At 37.7% G+C, this 23,497-nt stretch overlaps 1 protein-coding gene across 2 annotated transcripts; it reads right to left on the bottom strand.

Moving 5' to 3' along the window:
• Positions 1–15,439: 15,439 nt before the first annotated feature.
• On the bottom strand, positions 15,440–23,294 carry LOC141903174 (uncharacterized). Of its 2 annotated transcripts, none has more exons than XM_074791204.1 (6): positions 23,189–23,294; positions 17,919–17,952; positions 17,315–17,458; positions 16,333–16,481; positions 16,129–16,225; positions 15,440–16,027 (listed from the first exon to the last, which is right to left on the bottom strand). In XM_074791204.1, exons 1-6 carry the CDS (start codon positions 23,216–23,218, stop codon positions 15,999–16,001), a joined length of 483 nt encoding a protein of 160 aa, XP_074647305.1. In that variant the 5' UTR covers positions 23,219–23,294; the 3' UTR covers positions 15,440–15,998. The 2 variants fall into 2 exon arrangements, with proteins under 2 accessions (XP_074647305.1, XP_074647306.1); XM_074791205.1 differs by lacking the exon at positions 23,189–23,294 and adding an exon at positions 20,905–21,033.
• Between the last annotated feature and the right edge of the window lie 203 nt (positions 23,295–23,497).

Genomic DNA, 23,497 nt, shown 5'->3' with positions numbered 1-23,497 from the left:
CTCCCTGGAAAACTTCCAAATATGAGTAGAAATTGCTGACGAACAAAAATAGCCGTGAGTCGGCCATCTTAATTCTGATCGGGCTGGTATTTTGGCTGAAATGTGCCTAAGGTAGATACATGTATAAACCACATATCAAGACAATCCATTGAAGCGTATTTAAAACTTCCAAAAATTACCGGATCACAATGGACGAACGAAAAGTGAACGCACTGGTGAAATGAGTGAAATATGTTCAATATTTTGCTGGCCGAACCTATATGTTGAAACGGGCAGATGAGTAAGACCTGCAATTTCGAATGATCAACGCATATGCACTCTGAATCGGATGTGGTAGATGAATTATTCTTCATGCTAACTTAATAATCAATAATAATGATAATTTAACGAGCCTTAATTCCATATAAAACAAAATGCTCATCGTTGCCGCTTTACATAATAAAAATAAGACAGAGATCAGCATTCAGTTAAAAGCATTAAGAAAGAAATATGTTTTAAGGCAATTTTTAAAAGCATTAAGAGAATCACACCTTTTAACATTGATGGGTAGTTAGTTCCACAGAGATGATGCTTGTCCTGCGTATGGTCCCCCGAGGAGCAACTACATGTATATCCTAAGGTTACTACGTACATCGAGCATCAATGCATCAATCTATAAATTTACTTTCTCGGTGAATTCGGGTGCTATAACAAAACGTGTTGCTACTTTTCTAACAAAAGCATTTGCATATCGGAAGTTGCTCCTTGAGGGTCCATAAAATATTTTTAAATAAGATTTTAGTAATAGAAGATAATTCAAACTATCATACGAAATATATAAATTATCATGTACCCGTCATATCAGCGTTAAGTCTAATTATAAGCATAGAACTCAAATAAAATGATTTGAGTTCTATGTTATAAGTTAGTTCAATTCAATTCAAGTTTTTTTCTCAACAAAAGACATTTTTGCACAGAGCAGATAAATACGAAACAAGAAAATTAATTTTAGAAAATTATTTGACGCCTGCGAAAAAAATGTATAATTTCTGGGCTAAGCTCATGTGGAATTGCAAATTTGAAATCGACGTTTTAAGAAATTTGGGGAATAATGAGATTTGGCGATTGGGTAGATGATACAGCGGGTCTTCGACTCTAGTAGTGGTTTAAATATTTTTATTGAAAATTCTCAATAATTGATCGCGAACTTGCGACCGACTTCATTTACTTATGCCTCTAAGCTGGTCTGCAACTTCATTGCCTCCATGGTTGAAGAACGAGCTCTTCTGATGTCTGCTTCATCATGACTTCGAGCATATCGTGTGGCCTAGCCAGCCGGCCCGGGCCACGGGTTTGGCTGTCACTCGATATCCTAGAGTCTTGAGTCTGGGTGGGTTGAAGTAGACATTGTCATTTAAAATAACATGCTTATGTTGTTCTGTATGAATTACCCGTGTGTCATGTATGTTGTATTAATTTATTTTAAAATTTGTATTTATTGAATTTGGGAATTTTATCCCGAAATTTCAATGTAATAAGGATCAATAAAGAATTGGATTGAGTTGTCACCTAATACACATGCCATCAGAGGACGCGGAGCCGTATATGATAGCTATGCTATTACAAATTGCTAATCTCACGAAACCTGCATACTCCTGATATCAAACATATTTTCTAAAACGTTTGAATATTGAAATTATATGTTTACACATTTTCATATTGACCGCTTGTAGCCGCTGATGAAATTCACGCCGGCCCTACACACATCGTAGATAGCTTCGTCATTCCACCGGCATGCCCACGTCAGGGTCTGACTTTTATATCGGACTTCCAAATCGTGTATACATCCGCCCTTTAACCGAATAATCCGATTTACTTATCATTTCTATTTATGCCTGCCGCTTCTGATATAATCATACATCCTTTACTATTACAATACGTCTTCTTATGATATTCAATGCAATATAACATTTCGACGTTCAAATATAGGTCATTATATAATCAAAGGAAGCCATTCTACATCTATGTCAATAATATTTTGCCAGATAGCTTATTTGTGTACACATAGACCTGTGACGTTTTGCACATCGATTTACGGCTGTCGTTTGTAAAATGACGCTGAATGGTAAACATTGTTTAGGTTTCATAATGGTAACGTTTTATAAGGCGTCAAAAAAGAAAACAATACAGGAAAATGACAGGCTTAGGTGTACATAAATCGACAGTGAGAAAACATCATGATTATGTCACTATATATGTTATTTAATAAAAGGCCATGCCTTTTCTTATGTAATTAACAAGAGACAAACGTGTCTTACCAGAGGAATTCAACAGTTTTTGAAATTTCACTTCACCTGGGTTACTCCTATAGTATTCTTTGATGTAGGTCTGCCTAGTATTTTCCAAAAAGGGCATACCAAGATGAAGTGGTATTCATCACAAACAACAGCAAGCTAGCATACCGTGCACAGTCTGTCCTCCCTTGGGATATGTTGGTAACTACCAACTTCTATAGATAGGGTATGGTTAGAGCAACGAAACCTGCAAATAATATTCTTAAATTCTTAGCTTGTTCTCTAGAAGTGGCCATGGCTATAGTGTGGTATGGCATGAACGATTGGATGTAGTGTATGATTGTCACGTGTTTATCATGTGTTTGATCACGTGTTGTGTTTGGTGTATGGTGTTAATGGATTGTTAATAATTAATTCATATTTGTCTGTGTGGGTAGACACGTCGACACGTTGACACATGGAATGTTGGCCGGAGTGTTAATAGCTGGCGGTGTCACGGGTTCATCATGTGTTTGGTCACGTGGTGTGTTTGGTGTATGAGGTTAATAGATCGTTAATAGTTAATTTGTTGGTTGGTAGATACGTCGACACGTTGACACATGGAATGTAAATGGCTGGCGATGTGAATGTGTCGACATGACAACTTTCTTTGGGACACACATAAACCGAACAACGTAGTAAGCATACGCGTGGGAACTATGCAATACCCTACTCGAGCCGAATGTTCTTGCAATTGAAGGGTGGGTCTTGAAAGCGATTCGGACGAATCAATTAGATAAAGATGTATTGCTTTCACGCAACAGAAACAAACCATGCGTTAAGGTGCACAGTCACCCTCGTCTCTCTCATAGCTTTATAAAGATTACACTACGTTGTGTTAAACACATCCTCGCTTGCCAGGGGTCCGGTATCACTCCCGAACTCGCTTCCACCAGCCCCCTGGCCTCACGAAGCGTGATTTCATTACTGGCGCTGTTGCGCGTGACGTCATATCGATTTGCGAAATACTTCCTTGTTCGGTAAAACGTTCGCTGATTGGTCAATTTAACGGAAAAACCAACAGAAGACTACTGACGGTTTGTTACAAGCGCTGTGATTGGTACGACCGGATTCTGGTCGGCTAGTGACGACTCCAACGACTCGTGAAGTCAAGGGTTTCGGGGAACAGCTTTAGCGTAGCGGGTTCGAATCCCTTGACGGGTGAAGATGTGTTCAACATAGTATTCTTCCGCGCTGATATTTATGGTGGCTGATTCGGGCCAAGTTAGAAACAAAAAAAAAATTCCGCGCAATATGCCGCGGAAAAAATGTATTGCTTCGTTTCTGCGAGCCGAAGAAACAAAATTTACCGCGCAGAAACGCACCAAAGCGGGCGCAGAAACCAACCTTCACCCGTTTCTGCGCGTTTCTCCGCGGTGATTTCTCGTTTTGGCGACCCGCCGAAACGAACTTCGTTTCTTCGCCCGTTTCTTCGCCGCGAAGAAACGAATTCTACAGCGCAGAAACGCACCAAAACTAGCGCAGAAACGAACCTTTGTTTATGCGCCCGTTTTGGCGCGTTTCTTCGCGGTGATCTCTCGTGTCAGCGACCCGCCGAAACGAACTTCGTTTCTTCGTCCGTTTCGTTTCTGCGCGTTAATATTTCTGTTTTACCACGTGGTGCAGTCCCGATGGCACGTGTATTCTCGATAAGTAGATCACAACGGCACGTGACGTTGTAAGGTTATTTCCAAAGTTCAATAATTCATTCTAATCGCAGCCTACTAAAGTGCCCTTTACTTTACCAAGCTGGGCGTATCTGTTCCCGAAATCGAATATTATCGCCAAATATTTTTGACAATAAATTGAAAGATTAGTAAAGTAAAATTATCTTCAATTTTAGTAATTGTTAACTCAAATATTTCAACGTACTAGTTGCCGCCTCTACGTCAATTAGTAGGAATAAAATGCATTTGAATTTGTTCATTTGCAAATGATTCATTTAACTGGCTTCAGCAGAGAATCAATAAACCATCGATTAAAGGAAGTTTAATTGGAAAAAACTAAACTCAATCAATGGGATACCGGCATCGCTGCTGTGGCAAGCGATGATCCACTAGGATCGCTAGTGGCACTGGGTTTCCTTGCTTCAATTTCCCGCTTCAATTCAATCAAATTCGAACCAACTTTTCTCATTAGTTAATCAATTGTTAGTGAGAAAGCTGATCTAAGAAGTATTCGATGATTTTTGATTATTTTCGTATTTGGCCTCGGAACTGCATCGCGTCGTAAAACAGCAATGTTACCGCACCGAAACGAATTTTACCGCGCAGACACGCGCCAAAACGGGCGCTAAAACGAAAATTCGTTTCTACGCTCGTTTTTGCGCGTTTCTGCGCGGTAAAATTCGTTTCTTCGCGGCGAAGAAACGGGCGAAGAAACGAAGTTCGGCGGGGCGCCAAAACAAGAAATCACCGTGAAGAAACGCGCAGAAACGGGCGCAGAAACGAAGGTTCGTTTCTGCGCTCGTTTTGGAGCGTTTCTGCGCGGTAAAATTCGTTTCTTCGCCGCGAAGAAACGAAGTTCGTTTCGGCGGGGCGCCGAAACAAGAAATCACCGTGAAGAAACGCGTGAAGAAAAAGGTTCGTTTCTGCGCGCATTTTGGAGCGTTTCTGCGCGGTAAAATTCGTTTCTTCGCGGCGAAGAAACGAAGTTCATTTCGGCGGGTCGCCAAAACGAGAAATCGTCGTGAAGAAACGTATCTGCGGCGCGCAGAAACGGACGCAGAAACGAAGCAATATATTTTTTGCGCGGATTATCGCACGAAATTCTTTTTAACTTGGCCCGAATCAGCCACCATAGATATTAGCCGTCACAGCGTGAATCGTTGGCGTTCACTCAATAAATTTGGATTGATTTTACTAAGCATTTATTGTAGGAATTGCAGCATATCGGAGACACGCAAGAACTACTGTGCCGATATGATAACGTTATTTGAATCAGAGATTTAAGAAATCAGAATTAATTGTACCTACAGTTAATCTGACTAGAATCAGAAATTTTCCTGCGAAGAGCATAAACCTGGCCCACTTTAATAGCTGTACCATAGCCTTGATTATACCTAACCAGTGACCATTAGCATGTCAACCTAGTCACCACACCGCAGCTCTGTAGTGACACATAGAGTCACACAGTTTGCCTGGTCAGTGTGGTTATCTAATAATTTATCTATTATTGAACTCAGTTGAATATTTTCGACAGTTTGTGTTGTTAGGTGTGAATTAGGTAAGATGAAGAGTTGAATACTAGGTGAATTGTACTTCATACAAAATACTAGTGATCCTTAAAACTGAAATTGACCTGCAGCTCTGGGTAACGCTACCGAGGTATCTGGATTCCTAGTTCATATCAATTTATTGATACTTAGGATGATTTTGTGAAGAATTTTCGGTGTCGATATTTTTTGCGGTATTCTTAGAAGAACGGATTTGATAGACAATTCGAATTTGTTAATAAAGATCAAAACAGTTCGTAACTTTCATCTTTAGGGGCAAACTTTTGAGGTCATCTCACGCCATTCTATTTTGAAGTCATAACTCGCGACCTCATCTCATGCCGTTTCACCTTAAGGCATTTATAGTCTTGCTATTTCATTCTGAAGTCACGTCGCACCATTCTTTCCGTCATCTCACTGACCTTTGAATACTGTACTGCTTCAGGTTTTGGTCTCCCTCAATATGAAGTGTTCATATTGCGCCCATGGCTTACTCGTTGGTTTGTGCCTATGATGGTCATGTGTGACCGTTGTATCCGAGGATCGTACTCTGTTTAATACGAATGATGATGTCCACTAGGGTGCGTTAGGTTGTAGGTATGCGAGGTTTATGTGAGCCTACCAAAAGGGGCTTGACGCGGTAGCTTAACAAATTATGAAAAATAAATTATCTAAAGACCTGTCCTTCAAGCAATTTCATATTTCAAATACATATGCTTGAACGACATGTCTTTATATCACTCTTGTGATAGAGGTTATTAATATTAGATAATCATAAAAACGAATATTAGGCACACTTTGATACAGTTTGAAACCGACGATGTATTGCATTCAATAATTTTTATTTTTTCAATCTAAGCTAATCAAATGATAAATGCCCGTCAATGAGCAGTATGATGATAAACCATCGTCGCAACATGTGCCAATAACAGATGGAACAGATTTATCCCGATCTTGACAAATGCCCTTTTATCCACTCTTTACTTCGCTGTGTATTGGATCCACATGCACACGGGCATTGACACTGCGACGATGACGGAAAGTGTGGTCTGGTTTGTCTTCTAACTACCTCGTGAACCCAAAGAAGTTTCCAGTTTCTAGGCGCCATTTTGTGGCGCCTCTCAATGTTCAGTGAAATGGCGGTGCGCAGTTGGAGACCCCTTTTGCGCGTAATCTCAAACTCAAGCAGGTACAGATCAGTCGTCAGGAAAGATACAAAAGTTCAACGCAGGCAACACTGCAAATAACCCACTTTAACCTCTGTGAAAATTGGAAATATAGCTTCAAGAGATATTAGATATTTCAAAATTAATAAATATTGCGATTTCTTTTACGCGTGGTTAAGATATGCGGTCCTTGGTTTCACATCGTCACTGTTCTCAATTGTTGCGTTCAAAAATTCCAAGAATCGCCAGCAAATATCTGCATTTCATTTCCTTTAAAATGGTGTATAAATTAATTTCGTTGAGCAAGGGACTGCAGAACTATATGATATTCAATCAAAACTTATGTTTTAAAAATGAGCGCAAATTATCGCAACAAGGGGGACCTCGAGTGACCGCCACAAAATGGCGCCTAGAAACTGGAAACTTCTTTATTCTGGAATGATACAGGTGAAAAATCACGCATAATTAATACGAGGTTTGATATTTAACTTTACGTTAGCCCAGCGATTTGGAACCAAGATAATTTTGTCATTCGTTACTCGTTACAAACACGTCGTCGACGCAGGAAATGAAATGAATATGTAAGGCACTATTGAGTCTAGCATTTTTATGTATTGAGATCGTCAAGTTAATAAAAAAAATTAAATGAAGAGAAGTGACTCCATGATTTGAAAGTTTAACAATATGTTTCCATGCCTACATACCAAACTTCAGTTGGTAGGCATGGAAACATATTGTTAAACTTTCAAATCATGGAGTCTCTTTTCTCTCATGAACCCCTTTCAGTGAAGACTTTTTGGATATCCTTCAATACAGTTTCAAATGGATTAAAAAATGATGATTTAGGTCGACTGCCTGACCTTTCTGGTCCTACTAAGACCTTTCTCTGCTATGTACTACCAAAAATGAGCGAGCTTGGCCACTCGGGATGCTCTCAAGTCAGGTTGAAATAGACATTAGTCGCCGTTTTACCCATTTTCTATTTCTTTTCTGCACTCTTTTGTAATCGGCGCTCTCCGCCACCTATCGGCCGTTGCTATGTAGGATTATGCGCGTGCGCAGTGAGCCGGAACTGCGCTCGCGACATCAGCGCTGAAGCATTATGCGGTCGTATGCTGCGTAAATATTTGTCGATAAACAACAACAAAGACAGATTTGACGAAGAAAATGATATATTTCTGAATGCAAATCTTTTACTGAAGACATTGATGTATGAATAAGGTAAATCGGTACATTATTAACGAAATTACGGACCAAAACGTCGCACGGAGAGGTGGTGTGACAGACAGTAGTCGGTAGACTGCTAGCGGTCGAATTCCAACTGGTACCATAAAGTGCAATCTGTTATTCTGTTTTTCTTACCTTCATTTTGAATTCAGGTGAACGCTTTTCGACGCGTGAAACTTGAATAGCAGACGACCCGAAATCTGTTGTTTATATAGTTGTTACTAGTCATATATTATCGATACTAATCGCGACAAGTCGACTATAATCCTCTCCGAATATGACAGTCACTAATATACATCTGAACTACGCAAGTTTTCACCTGGTACCTGACAGAGAGGATAATTTCTTGCAAATTTCGAGCGTTTTCAGGGAATGGTTTAAAGGTTTGTCCGAAAAGGGTTCGCATTTTAAATCTCCGTCGAATGTCCATAGTAACATTATTCAAATATTTGACAAGTGGTAACGTAACCGAAATGTATTCCGCCGAAATTCCTCTCCATTTTCTGCTGAGTGTCTAGAGATATCGATTTTCGCTAACGGTCAGTTATTATATATTCGATAGAATTTTCCGTTTATGATGAATATCATTATCTTAACCCGTAGGGGTTAACTCAATCGAAAATAAATTGAGTTAGTGCCCGGGTTTAAGATAATACCAGTCTATGAACCGGCCCCAGATCTTGCGTTCAATTGGACTATATTCACCCCTCAAACGGTTATACTGATTGAGGATCCCCCTTCGGTTTTCATACGTAATCGACTAGTGGTGGGAGCTGATAATCGAACGCATTTTCGGTTTCAACGCATTTGAAATCTGCCATCTTGTAACGGGTCCGATCTTCCGCGCCGCGTTCACACTTTTTCCGGGCTAACTATATTTCCGACTAATAACTGACATTCGTTTAGTTCGCAAAAGTCGACTAACTCCGATGAACCGAAGTTCGTCCAGGTTCGCTTGAAGTTATTCCGTTGGCATTCAACAGTTCAATTAAGATCTTAAATAGATCAACGGGGAACCTGCGAATTCAGCTATCCCACCAGATGGCGTGACGAGCAGTACTCTCAATATTTCAACACGACAACTACAGATACAATGCACCAACCACGAAATCTATTACGTCTTCACCAGATACAAAGCTGCGAGCCAAGAATAAAAATCAATCGCAAGACGAGTTGGATGTACATTCGGCGATTTCGGAAATATTTAGCCAACTAAAGAAGCTCGATAAACTGGATGTACTAGAAAATCTAATCGCGGAGATCGCCAATTTGACGAAATCGTTAGTCTTAACAAAATCGGCGATGAATTCCATTTTCTTTTTGAATGTTCCAAACTAAACAATATACGAAGAGCTTTCCTAACACCTTTTTATGTAAATAGACCCAACACTTTTTAAAATGTCACAATTACTTAATGCTGTAAATAACAATATATTAAATATAGCTGCAAAGCAGCGATAACGGGTTTTCAGCACAGTCTTAGAATCCTGTTCAACGGTGGATTTCAACAAAGCATTTGATAAGGCTCAACATCAGCCATTACTGAACAGGCTATTAGGAAACAGTATCAATGATAGGTCGCCCAAATGGCACAGCAGTTATCTCTGAACGGAAACTTGTAACCGAAATCAACGGAACGCCTCATCTTGGAATGAGACGGTCTAACTAGTGGAGTCACGCAAGGTAGTATCTTAAGTCGTCTTCTGTTAAATGTCCTGACAAATGACATACACAGTAATCCAAAATATACCAGACCGAGTAAATTTCCAAAACAACCTTAACACACTGTTCGACCAAAAACTTAATGTTCCGACAAAACCACGGGCGACAAAACCAATATTATGAATTGTCGCGGGTGACAAAACCAAAATATTGAATTGTCACGGACGACAAACGAAAAAATAATGAATTGTCGCGGGCGATAAAACCAAAATAATGAATTGTCGCGGGCGATAAAACCACAATAATGAATTGTCGTGGGCGTTAAAACCAAAATATTGAATTGTTGCAGGCGATAAAACCAAAATAATGAATTGTCGCGGACGACAAAAACAAATTATTGAATTGTTGCGTGCGACAAAACCAAAATAATGAATTGTCGCGGGCGACAAAACCAAACTAGGGGTCCAGGGACTTGTGCAGTGGTTTCAAATGCTCAACAATCTAACAATTTCAATACATAACGCCCTCTAGTGACCATATACAAAAACCAATGACCTTGAAACCCACCACAATCAAAGAACATATGAGCAGCTATGATTTTGTAATTGATTGTGATAACAAAATATGCCTCGTTACCAATTTAATATGGACCTACTAAGTTATTCTACTATTCAACGCCCCCTGGTGACCATATGCAAAACCCAATGACCTTAAAACTCACCACAATCGTAGTACATGTCATGAAATACAACTTTGCAATTGATCATAGTAACAAAATATGCCTAGGTACCAATCTAATAAGGAAATACTAAGTCATTCTACTATTCAACGCCCCTGGTGACTATATGGAATAACTAATGTCCTTAAAAACTCACCACAATCATAGACGATGTCATGAACTACAACTTTGCAATGGATCATGGTAACAAACTATGCCTAGGTACCAATCTAATAAGGAAAAACTAAGCTTTTCTACTATTCAACGCCCCCTGGTGACTATATGGAATAACTAATGTCCTTAAAAACTCACCACAATCAAAGACGATGTCATGAACTACAACTTTGCCATTGATCATGGTAACAAAATATGCCTTGGTACAAATATAATATAGCGATACTAAGTTATTGTATTATTCAACGCCCCCTGATGGCCACATACAAAAACCAATGACCTTGAAACTCACCAAAATCATGGAACACGTTATGGGCTACAACTTTTCAATTGAATATAGTAACACAATATGCTTAGGTATCAATTAATTGTGGAAAAACTTTTTCCCACCTACGAATGAGTACTGATGACACCAAGATGGCTGCCAATTGCGTCATAATTGGCTGATCAAAAATACCTGTCCCAGGTATATAACATCCCTCTCTAAAGAATATCCATCAGCAATTGCAATGAGAAATGGCAAACCAGAAGGAAGCTACAGGACCTAGAATTCTGGCCAAAATTGACATTTTTGGGCACTAAAAAGGTCATAGGACGGCCATCATGAGTCAGATCGACCCAATTTTCTTATGCTGATGGGCCTTTGGTAGATTCAAATATAAACGAAAGATCAAAGCGTCTTCAAAATTTTCTTCGGGCGACAAAACCAAAATAATGAATTGTCGCGGGCGATAAAACCAAAATAATGAATTGTCTCGTGCAACAAAACCAAAATAATGAATTGTCGCGGGCAATAAAACCAAAATAATGAATTATCGTGGGCGATAAAACCAAAATATTGAATTGTCGTGGGCGATAAAACCAAAATAATGAATTGTCGCGGGCGACAAAACCACAAAAAAAATTGTCGCGGGCAACAAAAACAAAATATAAAACCAAAATGATGAATTGTCGCGGGCGTCAAAACCAAAAGAAGAATTGTCGCGGGCGACAAAACCAAAATAATGAATTGTCGCTGGAGATAAAACCAAAGTAATGAATTGTCGTGGGCGATATAACCAAAATATTGAATTGTCGCGGGCGACAAAACCAAACTAATGAATTGTCGCGGGCGATAAAACCAAAATAATGAATTGTCGCGGGCGATAAAACCAAAATAATGAATTGTCGTGGGTGACAAAACCAAAATGGTGAATTGTCGCGGGCGACAAAACCAAAATAATGAATTGTCGCCGGCGATAAAACCATAATAATGAATTGTCGCCGGTGATAAAACCAAAATAATGAATTGTCTCGGGCGACAAAACCAAAATAATGAATTATCGCGGGCGATAAAACCAAAATATTGAATTGTCGCAGGCGATAAAACCAAAATATTGAATTGTCGCGGGCGAGAAAACCAAAAAAAAATTGTCGCGGGCGACAAAAACAAAATATAAAACCAAAATAATGAATTGTCGCGGGCGACAAAACCAAAAAGAAGAATTGTTGCGGGCGACAAAACCAAAATAATGAATTGTCGCTGGCGATAAAACCAAAGTAGTGAATTGTCGTGGGCGATAAAACCAAAATATTGAATTTTCGCGGGCGACAAAACCAAAATAATGAATTGTCGCAAGCGATAAAACCAAAATAATGAATTGTCGCGGGCGATAAAACCAAAATATTGAATTGTCGCGTGTGACAAAACTAAAATAATGAATTGTCGCGGGCGACAAAATCAAAATCATTGTTTTCTCGCGTTATTTTAGTTTTGTCGTTTTGTCGTTATGTCGCCCTCATTTGCATATTCGTGTTTTTTTTATCTTATCAGCCACCATACTAAAGCCTTAAGGTCGCGTAAAACTCGATAAACACTTCAAGCGACACAGCGAACGATCTCCTTTCCCCCACAGCGAACGCTTACTCCGAATGTCAAGTGTGAGTCCAGCATACGGATAGGAGTGTGTTATATACTTGTATTTAGTAAATACCTTGTGCATTTGACAATGATCGGTATGTAGTGTAGGAAATATAGAGTATTGATAAATGGTTGAAGCCCGCGGCCGAATAAAGTAATATATTCTTTTATTTTGATACCTCGTCGACATAACAGCTTTTCTCCGCCATATCTCTTCGGCCTGTTTAGTTTAGGCCTACGATTCCCCGGTACACTAAAGATTTATCTTAGTAAATACACGGTTAATTCGGTAAAGAAAAATAGGTATTGTTAAACTAACTCCTTGAAACCCGCAGCCAAATCACTGGTAGTAATAAATTAATTTGTACTCGATTCGATTCTCATGATGAGGAGAAACTCGCAGCTCATCCCCGGAACGTCGATGTAGTAACACACGTCGATTCGTCGATGTTAACGGCTCGACAGTGCTTTTAAAATCTAAAGTAGTAAATTTCCAGTGTATCGGTAATATGATTTGATGAGGAAAATGGGCTATTGTTAAAATCACTGTTTGAAGACCGCGACTGAATGTGAAGTCTGCGGCAATAAATTAGTTCATTTATACTTGAATTGATAATCGAAGTGACAGTCGGCCTGCGGGTTGATTTCGGGATGACGACTCGAAAAACATGTCGCCCCATTGAATGGGGCTAAATTTTCGATGTTTACAGCCCGACAGCGCTTTTGTAACGATGATTCGTGAAAAAACACGCGGGCTATTTGTAGATCTCATTGAGCTGAACGATATTATATGGATTGTATATGGTAAGGTAACAAAGCCTATGTTCTTTTGGTAAAAATAGTGTGGAAGAAAATAATAATAATAATAATCACGCGGATATCAATAGGGTTTTCTGTGAAATAACAGAAAACCCTAATTAAACTCGCTTGTAAATGCTGGTCTCAAGCTACTTAAGTAAAATTCACGTATACATATCTGTTATCTCTATTATTATTCTATTCTATGTGTATCTCTGTTTTCTTGTTTTTAAGTTTTGTAAATTATAAATTTTATTGTACAAATTCTTGTAACCTCTATATACCAATGTTTGGTTTGAGCGAAATAAATAAACCTAAACCTAAACCTTACGTTGTCAAAATAAGTTAATTTTCAATGAACTTTGAACTGGAATTTTTTGATCTCCCAATCCATGTATACTGACAGTACCCACCAAATATACAATACTTTCATTCTTCTAGTCGGATATCGGATAGCTTTCATAGATAATTGATTCATTTCAGAGATAAGTTCATTCAGATTTAATTGAAATGTGGAACCTTGTAGATCCTCGCCTGCCGTACCGTGGAATCCTCGATTGCCACAGTAGCACTGCTGGTACCCCATGATTATGATTGGAAACTACACTAAACTATATATTGTATTTGATAGCTCGCATGATAATACAAGTATAAACGTATTAAGATTCGGGAGTATAAAAACCCGTTTAAAGCTGATCTATTCAGCTTCGCCGGGAGGCAACCAAACCCTGGCAAGCAAGCAAGGGTGATTTCCGTCGGGTGACCTTATCAGGGCATTACATCATCTGATGTTATTATGCGTCTGGTGGCAGATTTGTAAAGACTTCTAGATGAATTGTAAATACGGCAATAAGTAGAGGATAATAATATTGTAACCATAATTGCAAAGTTTTGAACAGTCGTTTGAATAATTGAGATTTGAAAAGTCGTACCATATTTGCATGAATTAGCCTATATAAAACATATGACGTTCAACCAGTCGAGGAGTTACTAAGTTAAAATTGCCTAGGATTATTTGAGGATCGGAGATTATGTCTATAATAACATTCATTAAAGACCCATTTGTGTCAAACGGGGCTGTATTAATTCATATAATAAATGATTAGTACTATCTGACACGTTCGATAAGAATTAATAACTTACGCCTGTAATCTTGATTCATTCGAAAAAAAACAGGAAACATGAAATGGTAATGAACGTTCATATCGTTAAATGTCTATATTTCAACATTTCGCGCGGGCGTTACATGCGAATTAGTCTGGTCTATACGAGCCTAAGCAATTGACTTTTCGACTGAGTGGAAAGACTTTGTGAATCTTCTTTTTTCTGAACGTAGCCCTTGATATCTAGTACCAGAATCCAATTATCAGGTAATTTTGCTGCATTACCATCAACATCATTGCTATGGCAACTACTACGAGTTCATTTTAATGTCATTTTCCACGACTAAAACCCGGGCGGACCACTTCCTTCAACATATGCCTTAATTTCACGGGAAAATGGTTATAGAATTGATTCCAATCACGGGCGGAAATCCCCGAGATGATTAAAAAAGGGGTTGTTTATAAGGAAATACCGGTGAAAGTGAAAATAAGGGTGTATAAATTTAAACTGTGTTTAAAAAATGATAGTATGTTAAATTGGGGTTTGAATATTGTATTTAATTTGATAGTCAACAAATTGGTACCATCTGTTAAGATCATGACAAAGAACATACAACTGAGAACAAATGGGGTCTTAGCACTAAATCTTGAGGTACACCAACACTTGATTGTTTGGTACGAGAACTTAGACGTTCAACAAACATTTGCCTATTTTTGAGATATGATAAAAACCATTTCATGTCATGTAGTAATGTTGTTTCAAGTGTATCGAAAGGCTTATAGATAGATCTAGAATTAGACCGAGACAATATTTACCTTTTCTAATTTCTTGATACTCTATCCAGCAGAATTTAGCGCTGTATCCAGCGCTGGTACGGAACCTGATAAGTAAAACCGTCCCAAACTCTTAGTACTAAATAACCATCAAAACACATGAGATATAGGATCCCACGACGGGGCAGCATATCCATCAAAATTGTACTTTCCGTGATTAATCAGATGTAACTTTAATATATGCATAACTAATTCGAACCAGTAGCATATTTGATATTTATGAATATATCACATTTGAAAATAACTTCAACACAATATTTTGTTTTGATGGCATGAACTTTAAGTCACAAATTCGAAAACAAGATTTGTCAAATTATTTCTATGAAGCACTTTTATTTGAAAATTTAAGTTACATTTTACAATAGAATTAACAAAATCTTAATTACATAATGGAAGCGTTAATGCCCCTTGAGATACTTGCGTAAGAAACGATCATCTTAACTAAATCAACATGTGTTATTCGACCCTTCTGGTCAATTTGCTGCGTGTAATCAATTTTCGAAATAGGTATGCCGTTAATCAAAGACTGCATCGCAGCACAGAACGACGATATCATAAGGAAAGAAAACAAAACACATCACACGGAAGGTTTAACGATGTTTGCATTTCTAATGCTTGCTTTTAATGATTTATTGATTCGACCTCAAATTTGTTGATAAAGAGGCATTAAGAGAGATTTCCTCCGAGCGCAATCTCTACCACATCTCCCCCGTTCCGACTTTCAATAAGCAACAGTTTTCATTAGCCCTGCTACAAGCAAGAGAGATCCATGTCCAGAATTTCAATCGAAAGAACACATTTTCAGCCTCCGCTTGATCGTATGGACTTTTAGTCCGTTTAGGGTCTATCTAATTTCACTATGTACAGCCGGTCCTCGTTTGTGTGCTTCTTCACTTACTCATCATCATGAATACAAACTCTACAAGATATGGCAGCAATAAGAAATTCTATTAGTTGAATCTCAATAAATGCAGTCGCGTGTTAAGCATGAATGCCTTTACTGTGAAAAATGGAAATTACCGTCGTAATTTATTTGTCCGTCACCATCGATGTCAGCTTCGCTAATCATTTCTTTTATTTCATCTTCGCTCAGCTGTTCCCCTAAACTTGCCATCACCTATTAAACATTAAAGGGGTAGAGAGAATATTGTAAATATTGCACAAGAGCTCCAAGTGGTTACCCCTGAATGATTTGAAAAATTTTCGGCTAGGACTGAATCTGACCTGTTTTAGTTCATCTTTCGATATGACGCCATCGCCATCTTTATCAAACACCCTAAACGCTGCTTTTAGTTCATCCTCGGGATCCCCACTTCCCGCTCCTCCTTTAGCCATCAAATCCACGAACTCGTCAAATTCTATCTGACCATTACCTGCAAACGAAACAATTTATTTTCGTGAAATAGTTGTTTTCCATACCACTTCACAAAATGAATGAAGTTCACAGAGGTGCATGAATAAATACAAAGAGACGAGCAGTACTTTAAAGGTTAACTTTTTTATTAGACGCACGAGCTTTCGCTATAATTGTGTACGTATACCAGCTTCATAATAATAAATGATAATGACTTATTTTTCATTTGACTTACATTTTCATGAATTTTGACAGCATAGATAAATGAAGTAAAGTTGAATGAAGGTAACAGTGAGAGTCTTGGGGCTGTACAGGTCACTGCACCCCGATGCTTAGAGTATACGAAGATGTGCAAGTGCAGAGAATTGAATAATGATATCAATAACCATAATAATAATGATTATAATAATATCATCAATGATAATAACAATAGTGATAATGATAGGGTGAATGAGTCAAGGCGTATGAAGTCAGGTTAGATATACAGGTAAATCGATACTGATATAATATCGGATGAGTATCCAGATAGTAGAATAGTAGTAAAAATGTTACTATCAAAATCTTCTAATGAATAAATTGTTTCCTGTACACGATTTACGTTTCGATCGATTTCGACTTATCTCTTCGCGTCCTTTTCAAGAAATGAATAGATACAAAGTGTAAGTTTCGATTTTATCGATATCAAATTCGTTTAATTTGTACGTAATGGGTTTTTATCCTATCAAAGTGTACGTTTGCATGTATTTTTCTCTCGAAAAGGACGCGAAGAGATCAGTCGAACTCGGTCGAAACCTGAAACGTGTAAAAACATCATTGAATCATCGTGGAGATTTCGATAGTTGCTATACTTACCATCCTCGTCAACTTCACTGATCATATCCGTGAGTTCCTGTTTAGTTGGATTGCGACCTATCGAACTCATAACTTGCTTTAGTTCCTCAGTCGTAATCGTTCCATCGCCGTCTTTATCAAACAATTTAAATGCTTCTCTAAATGCTAACAAATAATATCACGTAATATACCAAATCAAGTGCAATTTTGCGATATGGAAACGATGCATGGGCGTCACCAAAAGGGGTCGAAGGTGCCGACGATCCCCTTTCTAAAATCCAGGTTCCAGATTTTTTTAAGTTACAAATTTTCTTTTCTCACATCACATTTCTCGCATTACATGAATATTGCCTTAAGATTTCCAGAAAACGCTCCCCTTCAGCTTCGAATTTCAAAAATCAAGACTATGTATAAGGGCGTACAAGCAATTTCAAGGATTCAGAAATGATCGTTTGCCTTCGGCGCTTGGTGGATACGGTGCAAAGTATGACATATATAGTTCCGCTTGTATTAGCTTTGATCCCACTTAAAAGAAAACAATCTTATTGATGCCCCTGAACAGATGTAGCGTTGTTACATATTCTGAACGAATGAAATGGTGTAATTCAGATGTTTGTGAACGTACCTTCGATCTGATCTTCTGTGAACGCATCTGCTCCCTGAAAATAATTGTAAATCCATGTAGTTGATAAACAATTTGACGAATTTCTCAAACCTAAATGTATGAAGTGGGATTGTGATGTAGAATTTGAAGCACGTGGACTCGGTAAATCGAGGTACGTAATAATGCCAGAGGTAAAATACCTGGCATATTAACCTTTGTCATTATTACCACCTACCGGACTCGGTCATGAAGCGACCTGGAAATGAATAGACAATCTCTAGCTAATTTACACCGTACTCTTGTCATGGATCGATGAATTGTACCCAACAATGTTGCAAGCGATTGGGAAAGAGGCGAAGCTGTCATATTGAAAACTACAGTAAATCTTGGGGTAAACTATGGTGGCTGATTCAGGCCATGTAAAAAAAATCACAAATGGTGCAAATTTTTTTTTACAGACGCCTAAAAGTCGTTTTATTGCGCGATGAAACGAGAAAAAGTCGTTTTATCGCGCAATAAAACGACTTGTTCTCGTTTTAACGCTGTAATTTTCGTTTTATCGCGCTATTTTTCGTTTTAACGTGGCAATAAAACAAAAAGTTCGTTTTATCGCGCGATAAAACGACTTTTTCTCGTTTTATTGCGCAATAAAACGACTTTTTCTTGTTTTATCGCGGTAATTTCTCGTTTTAACGTGGTAATTTTCATTTTATTGCGCAATAAAACGACTTTAAAGCGTTTGCAAAAAAAATTTGTAACGTTTGTGATTTTTTTTATTACATGGCCCGAATCAGCCACCATAGTGAACTCCTCAAGAAAAGCCATTATTATTCGATTTTCTGTAAGTTAGAATTTTAGATTGTACAAGCAGGTCAATAATTCAATTATGTTTGAATCCATTCCAAAAACAATTTAATTCAATTGTCTTAATTGTCTTAATCAATTGCCTCCTTAATTTGTTCGGTCTACATGTACACCATTTGGCATAACGACATTGATGCCACTTTTAGGATGCCAATATTTGTAATGAAATCTTGGAATATACGTATCAACCGTGTGACACGACGTCGAACAATAAAATCAAATCAGATTGCCGATTTTTATTCCCGAGTCGCCTCACGCAATTCGCTACCACAATACGATAATCATGTGTAAAACGAACATTCTTGAGGCAAAACGGCGACGAAAAAATATTGAGTTGATTTAATTGGTGCCGGTAACCAGTCCACGACTTTTGACTGGAATTCAAAGGTCGGCCCAAGTCCGATATACGACATTATAGTGCAACGTGTAGAGATACTTTTGGAGTAAATCGGGGAATAAATGCGCAAACTGAAATATAAAAGCGTAGTAATATGGAACTAAAAGAAGTTCCATGAAAATAGATCCTTGATTGGGGATCCATATTCTACAGCTGATGACACGCAACACCTTACATTCTGGGGTTGTGACTCTAAATGACGGTTGACAGATGGCACCCTAGCTACACACCAGTTAGGTGACGACTCCACAGGACGGTTGACAGATGACACCCTACACACCAGTTAGGTGACGACTCCACTGGACGGTTGACAGATGACACCCCACACACCAGTTAGGTGACGACTCCACAAGACGGTTGACAGATGACACCATACAAACATTGGCCCAAGTCCGATATACGACATTATAGGGCAACACATCAGTGGAGACATACACAGCAGCGTCACATGTCTATAATACTAAATGATATATTCATGTTCCTTAACAGAGAAATACTCTCCCAACTGCCAATGGTATAGTTCACTAATTTCCACGCACATCTTCCAAAAGGTAGCAATATGGACGAAATGTTTTTATTTCATTTTAGTTTTGATGTCTCCTTGTAAACCTAAACCTAACCCTAACCCTAACCCTAATCATTCACATTTTAAACTATGCTAGAAACCTTCCCATAAGGTTATTTTTTGTTACATCAACATAAAAGACTGTGACCTCCAAAAACCCTTTAACCAATAATCATTAAGCTATCTAGATATATTATATTTGAATGTTATATATACATAAGTGCCTTTTGTGTTTCGAAATGCCATTATCATCCAAATCATCCGCGACTTCATAATACGCAATGAATTTATGGGAGACAATGAAAATCATGAAGACAAATGGCAGTTGGAGGGATGGAATAACTGTCATACGTCAGTTCTGGTTGATGGGTTCACAGGTTGCCACCTTTTCTCGTAGTTTACTTTTGGTGTCGGCTGTCTACGGTCAACTGGCGTGAACACTGACCGAATAACGCAGTGTAACTCTACACACGCACTATAATGTCGTATACTGGACTTGCGCCCAAAGGTCCATTCGCCCAACCACATTCATGGTGCTTTAAGTACTCTGTATACCTAGATGTTTAGATCCTGTTTTTTTGTAACATGAATAGATAAAATCCAGTATCGTTTTGCGTTAGAAAATCATTGATTTCAGAAATGCATTCAGAATCTAAACGCAGTAATACGTATAGCTAAAAACAATCAGTTTCAGTTGATTTAAAGATCTTTTGTTCGTCGAAAAGATAGACGACTTTGATTTCCATTAGGTTTCATTATGCATTCACAAGTTTTTCACCAGGGCCTTCTTTCACGAACGGGGGGTTAACTTTTCTTCATAAAACCGGGTTCCGAAGAATAACATAGTTTTCTATAGAGCCCAGATATTTTTTTCCGTTTCATTTTATTTTCTTGTATCTAACTCACGAAATTACTAGAGTACCGTCGCTAATTGACAATTATACTCATGCTTAGTTGCGCAATGAATTCAAGTTGGCCGTTATTTAGGATGATCATAAAAGTACATGAAGTTTTATTATACGTTCCGAATATTGAATACTAAATTTCCCTTTTACGACTTATAATTCCTGGGAACATAACAGCATCGATTTTCATAACAACATAATCCATAGCATCCGTTGTACGATCAAAATCAATCAAATTGTGACCTTTACACTTAGGTTAATCATGAAGAAACTGACCTTGGTTGTCATTATCTTAAATATATCCTTTTATGGCGGTATCCTCTGTAATACGGAACTTTACCAATATAACCGTCCCAAACTCTAACGACTAACATATACCATCAGAACGTATATATATACATATAAATATATGTATATATACGATACATTATAAAATGTATTCAATATAAAACCGGTCTTTTTCAAACGAAAATATTTCAGATCGCTTTTATTTTCTATGAATTATGTTTTCTATACATGTTTCACTGTAGGTTACTTTCTACGCTGAATAGATGATTCAACGGGACACATTATATTCAATACTATCAGGAAATAGGATATGAAAATTTTCTAGAATTATTTACGGTTTAATTTTCAATAGTTTTCCTCGTAATTGTTAAACGGATTTGCGGAAAATCTGAATGTGTCGAAATAACCAATCGTTTGAAAATCTGTCATTAGATACGACCCTTATTCCCAGCTTTCTAAAGCCTTACTTAGGTCGTCCTTACGATCCGTCACCGATCTCATTGCCGACGGCTGAGTTAGGCCTTAGAGATCTGACAGTGGCTAGAACCCAACTAAAATTCGTCTGGCATTGAAGACAGACAAAACATGAATATGGGCCTACCCCAAGACGGCAGTGTCGTTTAGCTTTATCCATTTGTTCCATACGCAGGGAAGGAAACCCGGTTGAAATCACCGGCAATTTTTGATTCGCTTATCGCCGCAACGTTTTAACGAGATCGTAATATGCTATTTAAATATAATCGTTTTTGACGCGGTAAAAACCGTTTCAAAGAAATGTTCACACGTTGAAAACCGCTATGCATTATTCAAGGGGTTGTATACGAATGGAAATGCACTATATGCGATCAACGATCCGGCGTTTCAAAATAACAACCTGCAATTGTGTACAATGGCATCGACACCATTTTGAATTGATAAGTATTCAATGTATTTCTTCTCATTTGAACTGTGTTTGTATGAATCATTTGCGTTGATGCGTGTATCATGTGTGAACCTGTTTTTTGTGCTCTGTGCAAATGTAATTTTTTTCGTGGAGCAATAAACTAATCGCAAAATTGTATTCAATTAGTTCATGACTCTCATTCAATGAATTGATACATCTTAATCGTTATTTCATTGTAGATTATGGTTGTGTGTGTGAGTGGATGTGTACAGCGACTCCGGCGTTTCAAAATAAGTAACAATTACATTTGTGTATGTTGGCCTTTATTTTGTCTTAAATCAAATTTCATCAGTTCTTTCCTATCAAATGAGTTTTTCATGTCTTGAATAATGAATTCTAATGGCAATAAGAGCATCCAAAATTGACGGTTGAATCAAATTCAATTAGAAATCAATTCAATTTAAAGATTGAATTCAATTAAAAATCAATTTAATTTACTTTTTGATATGATGTGACTGAATATTCAATGGAACGCCATTTGTCGCGGTTGGGCCCATGGCCAGGTTTCACCAAAAAAAATCTTAAATCTTAAATCGATTTAAGGATCTTAATCGATTCATCGAGTTCAACGTTATTTTACTATTAGCCGTCGAGCTGTTCATGATTCAATAATATCTAGCAAAATGCATGTAATTTTTCAAGGCGTCATTATACGTTTAAGTTTCCTTTTTATTTATATTTCATACTTGTAAATTCAATTCTTTTTTAAGTCTGCACACTGCACAATCCAAGTACAAAGATCTAATTGAATTAATGCAAGCTTCTTACATCAGTCTTAAGATATTTTCTATTTAACAATTTTCAGTTACGGCATGAAAAATAATTCACCTTCCACCTTTTAGGCAACTAAGAGCGCATTGGTATTTCATTTTAAGTACAGTATCGTGATATAATAGATTATAAAAACTCTTCTTGCTAAAGCCTTTTTTAATTACTTGGAGTACGGATCCGCCTACCGGAATTCTGCAAAGATCATCGAACTGAAAAAAAGCTTTTCAGACCCCCTTCGTGTTTTCATCGAATTTGTTCAAGAATCTTTTGTTATGTTCATCTTAATGTTCAATCTCATGCTAAGCAAAAAAAAACCTTAGTTTTTTTTTCATTTCTCTCATTATTTGAATAGAATTCATCACAATTTTCATTCCTTTTCAATGTAGTCCATCCGAGGTATCATTATTTTCATTTTTCCTGTTCCCTTCAATTTTAAAACGCCTAAACAAATTTACTTTTATTTCTTTCCTCCGCCCACCCACTTTTTCTTGAGAAATAATCCTTAATACTCGAAGTAATTCAAAAAAGGACTTCTGTATAAGTTTTTGTCGTACTAACCGGTTCATAGTTGAGTCGCTGCTGTCTCATCTCGGTCGTTATGCCTTCTCCTGCACTGTTTGGTTCAACTAAGTTTTATGATCGTATGCGCAATATAAAGGGCTAATGAAATGTGCGTGTCTAATTTTGAGTCTCAAGCGTACATTATACATTTTATTTACAGTAATCCTGTCTGACTACTGTTTGCTCGGATTAGTCATACGTACTTTCTTAGGAAAACACCATAACGGATTGAAAGTCACATACTGCGCCGTTTAGTCCACTAAACAATGCATTCGACATGATTTTGATGCGATTAAATCGCGAAAA

This window comes from Tubulanus polymorphus, chromosome 4, assembly GCF_964204645.1.
Source record: "Tubulanus polymorphus chromosome 4, tnTubPoly1.2, whole genome shotgun sequence".
NCBI lineage: Eukaryota > Metazoa > Nemertea > Palaeonemertea > Tubulaniformes > Tubulanidae > Tubulanus > Tubulanus polymorphus.
Note: the sequence above shows the minus strand (reverse complement) of the source record. Positions and strands in the feature narration are given on the sequence as shown.